We start from the raw sequence: 12,719 nt of genomic DNA, 5'->3' as shown, positions 1-12,719 counted from the left end.
CCTTGCACATGCTGGGCAAGCATTCTATCATTGATCTATAGTTCCATATTCCTAGCCCTTTTTATTTTTTATTTTTGAGATGAGTTTTACTGTTACCAAAACTACCCTCAAACTTGCCATCCTACTGCTTCATCCTCCTGGGTAGCTAGAATTATATGTGTGCTGACACCTGGCCAGCCATCAGATTCTTAAAATGAAGCCGAATTTGCATTCAACAATTCTTTCTTGGTACTGGGGATACAGTCTGGTGGTAAGGTATTTGCCTAACACCATCAAGGTCCCAGGTTTGAGTAACTACCACAAACAAACAATAAAAAATAAATAATCCTTTCTCATTAGTAAGGGCCATGTGAAGAGAAACACACATCAGATTTGGGTTGCATTTCCTATCTTTCTCTTCAACAAATGTTAAAAGGGGATATAAATAACAACAATATTTCAAAAATACACCATTTAAAAATATATAAAAATATGCTTCTTAGTCACTTTAGAATTCATACTGTTTTAGAAGAAATCAGAAAGAAAAATCTAGCTAAATCAACTATAAAATAAATTTAGCTCCTCTCCATTCTATATAATGTTTTATCCAGAAGTAGGAACTGAATCCAGGAGCACTACCATTGAGCTATATCCCCAATTCTTTTTATTTTTTACTTTGAGATAGCTTCTCAAAGTTGCTCAGGCTGACCTCAAATTATGAGCCTTCTAATTCAGCTTTCAAAGTAGCTGAGATTACAGGTGTGCCCCACTAAGCCCATCTCTCTCCATTATACTTTCTATCAATTAGCTCTTTGAAGACAGAAATTGATAAAATGCTCACTTGACATTATACCAAAATATATTTTAAACCTACTTGACAGATTTAATAGCATGAAAGACTTCAAGCATCTTCTCAACAATCAGCATTCTCAAACTATCAAAGCGCTGAATGGCTTCACGAACAAACTCCAAGACATCAGCAGCTGCTGCTTCATTACTGTCACTGAGAAATTCCATTAACTAAATGGGGAAAAAAAGAGGCAGGGGAATAAGATTAGCAATTATATGATTTTCAGGAAGAAAATGATCTAATACAAGAAGTAAATTAAGATCCAGGAACAGTGATGCACACCTATAATCCCAGATTTAGGAGGCTGAGACAGGAGGATTCCAAGTTTGAGGCTAGTGAGACTAGCAACTTAGTGAGACTCCATTTCAAAATAAAAAATAAAAAAGGACTGGGATATAGCTCAATGGTAAAGCACCCCTGGTTTCAATCCCTAGTACCCTCCCCTCAAAAAAAAAAAAAAAAAATTAAGAAATTTCAAAAGAATGTAACTTTTAAAATACAAAACAAAATGTAAGTAGAGAGACAAGTACTATTATGAAAAAAAATCACAATGGTTTCTCTATATGCACTTAAATTTATTATAAAAATCACTATAAAAAGAGAATTTAGAAATCAAGTCAAGGTAGGCTTGGTATCACACATTTATAATCCAAGCTACTCAGCTGAGGCAGGAAACTTACAAGTTCAAAGCTAGCCTCAGCAACTGAATCAGACTATCTCAAAATAAAATGAAAAGTTGAGGATGGTAAAGCACTTGCCTAGCATGTGAGATCCTGGGTTCAAACCTCAGTACCACCAAAAAACAAACAAGTAAACAAAACAACAACAAAAGAACCCACTACAAATCCCATTAGATAATCCTAAATTATAAGAAAAATCATTTTAGAGAAAATGTAAAACTCAGAGGCAAATCTTCAACTATACTAACCTACCTCAAAATATTCTAGTTCTGTAAATTTTTCCTATAACTGATTTTTTCAACTTTCAGAGATAAAACTTGTGGTGGTGAATGCAAAAGGGGGCTAAGGAAGAAGGACTGCAAGTTTGAGGCTGATCTTGGCAACTTAGCAAGACCCATAAAAAGGACTGGGGTTTTACTTTGAAATTTTGTGGTTCTGGAAAGTTGACATTTAAGATTAACTGATGAATAATTAAAAATTTTAAAAAAATTCCTTCTAGAGAATTTAAAAATTAAGGTCATCAGAATTACATACCACAGGAATAACATTTGCAGCCATATCTGGAAATCGGACAGAGCAGGAATGCAATGTTCGTACAAGGAGCTGTCTGTATTTGTCAGTGTCTTCATGCTCAGAAACATTATTTGTTTTAATCACTTCCTTCTTCAAGACAATAACCAACTACGGACAAAGTAGAAATAAGTAAGAATTACATCGTGTTTGGCCTGACCACTTACAAAGTGGCATCTTTTTTTTTTTTTTTTACCTCTTCAACATTCCTAGAAGAAACAAGATCCAACGCTAACTGCAGAGTTTTCTTGCGTACTTCCAAGTCTGGTGTGCTCAATACTCTTAGGATGTCCATTACCAGATCCTAAAAGAGCAAACAATCAAGAATTAACACCAATTTTTCTGGTCCACAAGAAGAAAAGCTTAACTGCAGAATGGTTCTATCATCAACTTAATTCTTTGATTAATAATAAATTTACTAGTGGTAAAAGAACTAGACATTTTGAGTCTTCTGATGTAATGTAATAGAACTAATATCACAGATGTTGCTTTCAAACTGACAAAGTTTACTCTATCAAACTTTACATCTAATTTACAGTTTTTAGGAAACAGGGAGTCAGAGGAACAAGTTAAACGACACCACAAGAATAACCAGCCAGATTCAGGAAGGGCATTTTACAGGAAGGAGAATTGGTCTTGTCACTTCAACAAATTAGTATCAAGCAAAAAGATACTGTTCAAAATTAAGAGACTGAAAGGACATAATAACCAGAATAATATATCATTATGAACTGGACAAATTAAATAAAAAGGGCACTTTGGGGACAACTATAAAAATCTGAATCAATACTTAGTATTAAATAGTATTAAGAAACTATTAACTGTGTTAAGTGTGATATTACTAACTTGGCTCTGTAGGAAAATGTAATATTTAAAAGATGCATACTTCAAAAAAACTATGATAAATATTTTAAATAGCACAAATCTAATTTACAAATGATTTTACTTCTTTAAAGCTGTATGTTTAAAAATTTTTTCAAGATGTTAAAAAAGTTTCAAAAATTCCTTTTTTTTTTTTAAACTTAAAATGTAATACTGGTTTTCTTATATTATAAGAAAGATAAGTGCAATGGTAAAGCACTTGCCTAGCATGTGAGATCCTGGGTGGAGTATATAAGGCAGAGTGAGAAAGCTGCCCCTACTCCCAGCCACACAACCATCAAGATTCCTCACACATGCACTTAGAGGAGGCCAGCTGGCTTTGCCACAACGTGCAGGGGATGGACTGCTTTGGTCACTTCTAGTTTTTGAGCTGGTTGGAGAGCCAGTCCAAATCTTTGTAAAGCCTATCTATGCTGATAGCACAAGTAACCTGAATGTGTTTCTCTGGTGAAGGGAATGTAAGCCAAGCTTGTCTATTATATCTGCTATATTCACAGCACTGGGAAGATTCTGTTTATTTACAAACACTAACAAACTATCTCTGAATTCATCTTCACTAACATTCTAGTTAGTTTTTCCTTGGTCTCACTGACTCTTTCTCTGTCATTACCAAAATCACAAAAATCAGACCTTGAATGTTCTTGAAATAATGTTGCCACAAAGGTCTGATTTTGTCCTGACCACCAACATCCCAGACTGTGAAGCTGTTATTTCCATATTCTACTACCTTCACATTGAAACCTATTGTAGGAAGGGTGGTCACAATCTCTTCTAGTTTCAATTTATAAAAGATGATGGTCTTTCCAGCTGCATCCAAACCCACCATAAGAATCTGCATCTCTTTTTTCCCAAATACTTTTGTTGTTTTGGTACTGGGGATTGAACTCAGGGACACTCGACCACTGAGCCACATCCCCAGCCCTGTTTTGTGTTTTATTTAGAGTCAGGGTCTCACTAAGTTGCTTAGTGCCTCACTGTTGCTGAGGTTGGCTTTGAACTCACAATCCTCCTGTCTTAGCCTCTCGAGCTCCTGGGATTACAGGCGTGAGCCACAGTGCCTGGCTCCCAAATAGATTTTTAAACAGCTCTTCGAAAAATGCTGCTTATGGTGCTGGGGCTGGGGCTGAGCGGTAGTGCACTTGCCTGGCACGTGTGAGGCACTGAGTTTGGTTCTCAGCACCGCATATAAATAAATAAAAAATAAAGATCTATCAACAACTTAAAAAAATGCTGTCCATTATAATTTAATTCTATAATCTGTTGCCACTATAAGCATCACTACAAGACCACTAGGGATCTGACTACCTTTAGGATTTTCTCCTGAATTCTTATATTTCCTCTCCTAGGATTTCAGTGTACATCTCCTAAGAGTACAGGATAATTTCTTTAGTTTTTGGTGGTGCTAGGGATTGAACCCAAGGCTTCACATATTACAGGCAACCATCTACCACTGAGTTAAATACTCACTCCTGGATAATTTCTTATATAAACATAAATACCACATTCAGAGAATTTAACGCTTATTCAGACTCTTAACTAAAATACAGTCTATATTCACATTTCTCAAACTCTTCCAATAATATCCTTTATGGCAATTTTTCATTCTTCTTGTTCTGATCAAACATCAGCAATGCATTTAGTGAGCCTTTATTTTAGAAATTTTGATGGCAAAGACAATAACCTAGAAGGTTATATGGCGATTTGAGAATTTCACTTTATTTGAACAAACTTAAATTGCCCAGTCTTCAAAGTTTTAAGTAAACTAAGACACTAAGGGTAGGGAATGATTAAAATTTGAAAAATAGCATATTTAGAATTTCTCTCTTTGAGACAGTGTTTACCTGAAGGACTCGTTCATGAGCAGGATGCTCTTTTAATTCTACTAATCGATCCAGAACTATGAGCTTTACATTGTTGTCACTCTCTTTAATAATTAAATCAATGTAACACTGAGCAGCAGCCTATACAAAAAAAAAAAAGAAATACATTTTAAGAAATCATAGAATCTGAAAAACCCCTAAGAAGCCAAAATACACGCATTAACCCCTGCACAAGTTTATTATGCATTTTGTTCGAAGGCATGTGGACTGAAAGGGGCTGCTACAGGCAGAAATACTTAAATTTAAATTTAAGTACTTAAATTTAAGTAGTGACTAAACCCAGTAATGCACTATAACACTGAATTACATCCCCAGTCCTTTTTATTTTTAATTCTGAGACAGGGTCTGTTCAGTTGCCTAGGCTTGGCCTCAAACTTGTGATCCTCCTGCATCAGCCTCTTGAGTGGTTAGGCACATAAGTGTGCACCATCAGGGCAGGCTCAGAAATACTTTTTTAGTACTTTTAACATCCCAAAAATTAAGGGTGGAAACTAAGAAAAAAAGCAGAGAATCCCAAGAAGTATAGCTGTTAAGCAAATTTCACTTTATAATACAATAAAAAAAAAACAAACAAACAGGAATTTAAATATCAGTGTGAGTCATTAAAATAATTTAGTATATAAGATTAATAATCCTTTATATGTATATGACAGCAGGAAAAAAGAAGATTGAATTCTGTAAAAAGGCAAATAATTTTATAAATTTGTATTTGTTTTCTTTGCCATGTAAACACACAGTGAATTGCAATGTTACTAAGTCATGAGTAATAAGACAGCATATCTATCATCTAATCTGGCCCCAAAGAAATAAGCAGTACCTTGATTGCAGTTGGTGCACTTGACAGTGTTACTAATGTCCCAGCAGCTTCATATTTTACAGCAGGGCTAGATGACTGTAATAAGTTATAAATGCAACGAATGAAACGAGCCCTTTCTGATGGATTAGCATGACAGACCTGGAAAAGAAAACATACTTGTGATGTACCTATTTTAGCCTCCCAAGTCACTGAGATTACAGCATATGCCACCATGCCCAGCGAAAATATAAAATATTCTTACGAGGACATAAAGAAATGTTGGCTAACATGGAGTGAGATAATATGACACAACATGGGTAATTTCAGAAAGAATTTTATTTTATTTTTTTATTGGTTGTTCAAAACATTACAAAGCTCTTGACATATCATATTTCATACATTAGATTCAAGTGGGTTATGAACTCCCATTTTTACCCCAAATACAGATTGCAGAATCACATCGGTTACACAGCCACATTTTTACATAATGCCATATTAGTAACTGTTATATTCTGCTACCTTTCCTATCCTCTACTAGAAAGAATTTTATTTTGAATATCTATTACAACTACTCATTCTTTTATTCATTCTTCCATAATTTATATTTTCTGTTCTCATTTCAACAATACTCATGGCAACTTTACCAGGAGTACATTCTATCTGAAGAAAACTTTCTTTGCTCATTCATATGAAGCAACTCTTCTTCCATTAATGTTTTAGCATGAGACTTTAGTAATTCAACAACGTTTTCAGGCCCTACTTCTAATTCTAGTTTTCTTATTTCCTTCACATCTGCCATTACTTCCTCCACTAAGTCTTAATCCCTTAAAGTCATCCTTAAAGGTTGGATCAACTTCTTCCAAAATCCTATTAATGTTGTTTATTTTGACCTCCAACCATGCATCATGAGTTTCTTTTTTTTTTTTTTTTTTTGAGGCGGGGCACCAAGGATTGAACTCAGGGGCACTCAACCACTGAGCCACATCCCCAGCTCTAGATCCATCAGAAGAATCACTATCTATGGTAACTACAGTTATAGTATGATGAAATGTTTTCTTAAAGACTAAATCTTGAAATAATAAAAGTTAAATATGCCTTGATCCAAAGGCTGCAAAATGGATGTTGTGTTGGAAGGCATGAAAACATTAATCTCACTGTACATTCCCATTCAAGGTATTGAGGACTGATGCACTGTCAATAAAAAGCGATATTTTGATAGTAATCTTTTTTTCTGAGGACTAGTCTTAAAATATTCAGTGAAACATATTGTAAACAGATGTATTTGCTATTTCATTTTTAGAGCACAGGTAGAGCAGTATAATTTAGTATAATTCTCAAGGGCCCTAGGATTTTCAGAATAGTACATGGGCACTGGCTTCAACTTAAAAAAAGTCACCAGCTGTATTAGCCTCTAACAAGAGAGTCAGTCTGACCTCTCAAGCCAGGCATTGACTCCACCTCTTTAATATGAAAGTCCTAAATGATATCTTCTTCCAAAAATCAGGCTATTTCATCTACACAGAAAATTAGTTGTTTAGTTAAGCTACCTTCATCAATTATCTTAATTAGCTTTTCTGCTAAATTTCTGTGTAACTTGCTGCAATTCTTTATCAGTACTTGCTGCTTCACCTTGTACTTCTATATTATGGAAACAGTCTCTTTCCTTAAACCTTAAAAAGCAACTTTTGCTAGTTTCAAGTTTCTTCTGAAGCTTCCTTACCTCTCTCAACCTTTACAGAATTGCAGTTACGAGGACCTTGCTCTGGATTAGGCCAGGCTTTACTCTTTTTATAACAATCCTTGTGGGAGAATTAATTCAATGTGCTGTTAGAATTACCTTAGTTCTTTCTGAATGTCCCCAGTAACCTCCTACTAAGCTCTCTCTCTTAAAGTTACCACCACCTTTATAGAATGAGTCTTCTCTAATATGTGAACTTTTGGGGACACACTCAAACTACATCCAAACCATAGTACTAAGCTTAATCATTTCTTGCTTTTGATTTACAGTGAGAGATGTCTCTCCTTCCTGCACATGAAAACTTAGAGGCCACTATAGGATTATTAACTGGCCTAATTTCAATATCATTATCTCAGTTAGGGAGATCCAAGAAGAGGGAAAGAGGTGGCAGAAGGGCTGGTTGGTGAAGCACTCAAAACACACCTAACATTTATCAGTTAAGTCTTCAGTCTTATATGGGTGTGGTTCAGTGCACCCCAAAATAATTATAATAGTAATATCAAATATCTCAGATCACTACAATAGATATAATGAAAAAGTATGAAATATTACAAGAATTACCAAAATGTGACAGATATAGAATACATATTGTTGGAAAAATAATGTTGATAGTCTTGTTCAACACAGGGTTGCCATAAAACCTTAAATGACAAAAAAACACAATATCTGCAAAATACAATAAAAGAGGTATGCCTGCATTTAAAGTTTCTCTACTCTCTTTCATAAACAAGGAGCATAAAAAGCCCTTATGGCTTTTTTTTTAGAGGAGGGGGAGTCTTTTTAGATATCCAAAGTAATCTGGTATTTATTCAAGAAAAATCTTGAATTTTATTTCAAAGCTATTCAGTGGTTGGATCATACACAATAATTTCTTCTCAACTTTACTGACTCAACCCATAAATTTTTATAGAATCCCTTATAGAAGTATAGAAAGGATGGATGCACATACTTGAAAAATACAATAAGCCAACAGAAAAAGAAAAAAAATATATATATGGGTATACTGTACATAGTTATTATTACAACATAATCTCCTAGCAATTAATAGTGTCCAGAAAGAAGCTATTTAGTCTTGACTTAAACTGTTGAGTTTATTTACCCATCACAAACTATAATTCTTACCTTATAAATTAGCTCAACAATAACCAATTGTAGAATGTCTCCAAATGTTTGAACTTGATCAATACAAGTACTTAGGTAATCCAAAGCTCGATCCTAAAGAAATAAAGAATGTATTTATTATACTCTACCTCATTTGATAAAATTATTTGATGGAACTTTTTAAAATACACATATTATGCTTAAATATAAAACAGATGAAGAAATCAGAGCATAGAGAAATTAATTTGAAAAATAAAATGAAAAACCAAGTAAGAAGTTAACACTTAGGACTGGGGTTGTGGCTCAGTGGTAGGGTGCCTGGCTAGCATGTGTGAGGAACTGGGTTTGATCTTTACCACCACATAAAAATAAATAAAACAAAGGTATTGTGTCCATCATCAACAACAACAACAACAACAAAGAAGTTAACATAAAATACAAGACAGAAAGTCAAATACATTTTTGTAGGCCACAAATCTAGGGTCTGAATTTTTTAGCAGCTAAACGAAGAAAAATGCTGCTCATTATCTGATTCAGTGTATTTATGCAATCAAAACAAACTAGCTACTTACGAACATAGTTATTCTTATTACTGAGACCTAAAATAAAAATTTCATGTGGATCCTCATATATATATAATGTGATTTGGGGAAACTAGGTCCTTGACAATATCTCTCCAGTAAAAATACCAATGAATTTAATTGATTACATCCCTTATAATGTACGTACATAAACATTATAATATAAAAAGTACAGATTAGTTAAACCAATTCTATAAGAAAACAAAATATTATGGTTCATATAAGTGGCTTTCTCAAAATTTTGTTTAGGAAGATAAAATGATAGTATCTAATATCACCACATACCTATTAGGATGGCTTCTACCAAACAAATGAAAATAACTAGGGTCGGCAAAGACATGGAGAAACTGGAACCATTTTGTACTGCTAGTGGGGATGTAAAATGGTACAACGGACATGAAAAACATTATGGTTGTTCCTCAAATAATTAAAAGAATTGTTATATAATCTAGCAATTTCACTTCTGAATATAAACTCATAATAAAAACATCAAATGTTCATTGATGGATGAGTAAATAAAATGTGTATATATTTAGAGTGGAATATTATTTAGCCTTAAAAGGAAGGATATTCTGACACATGCTACAACATGGATGAACTTCAAAGCATTATGTTAAGTGAAATAAGTCAGTCACAAAAAGGCACATGCTAAATGATTCCATTTATATGAAGTACTTAGAATAGTAAAAATTATAGAGACAAAAAGGATGGTGATTATTAGGGGCAGGGAGAAATGGGAATAGAAGTTATCATTTAATGGGTCAGTTTCACAACATGAAAAAAGTTGAGGAGATGGAATGGTGATGATGGTTGTGCAGCATCATGAATATATTTAATATCATTAAACTGAACACTTAAAAATGGTCAAGATGGTAAATTTTATAATGTATTTCATCACAATAAAAATAACTGGGAAAAAATAAAGGAAGACCTAGGGGGAAAATGACAGTATACAGATTTCAGAGGAAATGGACAGACTATATTTTTCAGTCTTCATGTGTATTATTTCCCACATTTTGATAACCAGTACTGGATATCAAAATGTCCAAATTATATGCCACCAAGGTATGCAGAATCACTGCTAACCAAATGCAGATCCATATACTTTAACCACTAGCAGAGCTGGATATGGAATTGGTATACTCTTATCAAATAGTAGACCACCCTACTTCCACCGACATGGCCAAGGGTGGACCTATACTAGCTATGACTATTTCTCTTTAAACATTTTTAGATTATAATAACATAAAGAAAAATAGGCAGCCAAGTTCTAGAATAGTGTGCCATAAAATATAGCCTTAACAACTTCAATCTGGAAAAATCTATTAAGTGGGGATTGATGGCATAACTCAAACATAGAATACATGTTAAACTGTGCAAGGTTGTGAGTTCAATGACCATAACCTAAAACTGTAAAGTGGATATATTATTACTTTCTAAAAAAAAAGAATATAAATCAGGGACAGTGGTGCATGCTTGTAATCCTAGTTACTTGGAAAGCTGAGGAAGGAGGATTCCAAGTTTGAGTCCTGCCTGTGCAACTTAACAAGACCATTAGTAACTTAGTGAGACCCTGTCTCAAAAAAATTAAAAGAGCTGAGGATACAGCTCAGTTGGTAGATCATCCCTAGGTTCAATCCCTAGTATTGCAAAAAAAGAAAAAATAATAATATATACAGTACATAAGTAGTATTTTAGAGAAGGGTTAAGAAAAAAAAATTATATAAATTAAATCAAAAATCTAAAAAAATCAAAATACTCAAATCTCAAGTAATAGAAACAAAATTACTAAATGAAAACATGATCAGACTTATATAACTTTTATTCTCATTTAAATACAGTCATAAAATAATTTTTTAAAAAAATACTCACCTGATCTGCATGAATCAGCATCATAAATGCATTCCTTTTGCAACTTGCATCCTTCTCATTTACCAGAAAATCATGTATCAGCTCAGGAGCATCAGGAATAAGATGTTCAAAATTTCTTTAAGAAAAACAGTAACATATTTAATAAAAACATACTCTACTAACTTAACAGCTTTCTGGATCATACCAAAATTAAAATTAAACTTTATAGCACTACTGTTTCTTCAACTTTCTCAAAGTTTAAATCAATTAGAATTGGGGGAAGAAATCAAAAGGTCATACCTTCATCTATGAAGTTATCAAATTTTGTTTTCTAGTTCAATGTAGAAAGAATGGATTTATTCAATATATATTTTATTAATTGATGTCTCTAATAATTAACTTTCATATACTTCAGGAATATATATTAAGATAAAGTTAAAATCTTTCCTTAATAAAAGAACAATCCTTCATTAAGAATGACTAGAGGGCTGGGGTTGTGGCTCAGTAGTAGAGCACTTGCCTGGCACATGCAAGGCCCTGGGTTTGATCCTCAGTACCACATAAAAATAAATAAATAAAATAAAGGTATTGTGTCCAACTACAACTAAAAAATAAATATTAAAAAAAATTACTAGTGAAAAAAATATTATCTGGAATTTTATTGGCTATATACTGTATTTACTTATTTACTAATTTGCCTCCTATTTTAGAAGTATTATAGTCACACAGAATGATAAACACTAGATTAACAAAAATGCCACCTAGTTTCAACAATTAATTTTCAGCCAGTTTTATTTTACCTATCCCCCTGTCTACCTCTCCCTTCTGTTATTCTGAAGCAAATCCCAACTTATTTATTTTTTTCTGTAAATACATTGGTATGTTTCTCTAAAATTTAAAGATGATTATTATTCTACTGTCATAAAAATCATGAATTCCTTAATACCATTATATAGCCAGTCATTGTTCAAATTTCCAATATTGCCTTATAAATGTCATCATTTTTTTGTGCCCTATAATTTAAATCCTGAACTTTGTATGGTTTGTATGTTCACATTCTAAGAATTAAATTATATTATTAATCAGAATACCACTTTCTTTAACAGATAAAATCTACTACAATATTATGGTAACTGTGAAATTATGTCTCAATCAAGTAAGATATCAAAAGTACAAAGATGTTTATAAAATTATATTCTAATTCTAAATAAAGTGACACCAGTTGATTATAAAAACCAAGTATTGCAGCTTTATCCAACTACCTCTTTCAATTGTTTCTTAAAAAAAAAAAAAAAAGTCCAATATCTTTAGCTTTCTAACAATAGGAATCAGTTAAGAACTGCAGCCCTTCTCATTAAAAAAGTTCACTCATCAAAGCCTCTAAGGATAAAAGATAAGACCCACAGTCACAAAAAGAGAATTCTAAAACAAGGTTAAAAACTCAAGCTGGGCTCAGAAGCAAGCTGGAGGCCAGCTTTGGAAACTTAGTGAGACCCTGTCTCAAAATGAAGTTAAAAAAAGGGGGATAGTGGTGGCTGAAGAGGTAGCTGAGTGGTAGAGTACTTGCCTAGCATACATGAAGTTCTAGGTTTGACCCTCAGTCACAGGTAGGTGATGGTGGTGAACAAGTTACAGCTCAAAATCTTTAGGGGATAATCAAATACATATTTCCGTCAAAAGTGAACCGAAGTAATACAATTGAGAATGAGAGGCACTGCCTTAAATTGGAAAGTGTGTAAATTTTTTTGTTTTGTTTTGTTTTTTTGGTGGTGCTAGGGATTGAACCCAGGGCCTTGTGCATTCGAGACAAG

At 33.4% G+C, this 12,719-nt stretch overlaps 1 protein-coding gene and 1 pseudogene across 2 annotated transcripts in view; both read right to left on the bottom strand.

Moving 5' to 3' along the window:
* Copb1 (COPI coat complex subunit beta 1) overlaps positions 1–12,719 on the bottom strand; it is a 37,014-nt gene that overhangs the window by 16,550 nt on the left and 7,745 nt on the right. For both annotated transcript variants that reach the window (XM_046438047.2, XM_046438046.2), the window contains exons 5-11: positions 10,930–11,044; positions 8,498–8,590; positions 5,659–5,796; positions 4,803–4,922; positions 2,276–2,383; positions 2,044–2,190; positions 854–999 (exon numbers count right to left, since the gene is read on the bottom strand). In XM_046438047.2, the coding sequence (XP_046294003.1) occupies positions 854–999; positions 2,044–2,190; positions 2,276–2,383; positions 4,803–4,922; positions 5,659–5,796; positions 8,498–8,590; positions 10,930–11,044 (867 nt within the window). The remainder of the gene's footprint in view (positions 1–853; positions 1,000–2,043; positions 2,191–2,275; positions 2,384–4,802; positions 4,923–5,658; positions 5,797–8,497; positions 8,591–10,929; positions 11,045–12,719) is intronic.
* LOC131423927 (ADP-ribosylation factor 2-like) lies at positions 2,407–4,776 on the bottom strand (annotated as a pseudogene).

The sequence above is a fragment of the Marmota monax genome, unplaced genomic scaffold (genome assembly GCF_021218885.2).
Source record: "Marmota monax isolate L192 unplaced genomic scaffold, Marmota_monax_Labrador192_F-V1.1 WCK01_AAM20220418_F8-fsc00061, whole genome shotgun sequence".
NCBI lineage: Eukaryota > Metazoa > Chordata > Mammalia > Rodentia > Sciuridae > Marmota > Marmota monax.
The sequence above is the reverse complement of the archived record's forward strand: the minus strand, read 5'-3'. Positions and strand labels throughout refer to the sequence as shown.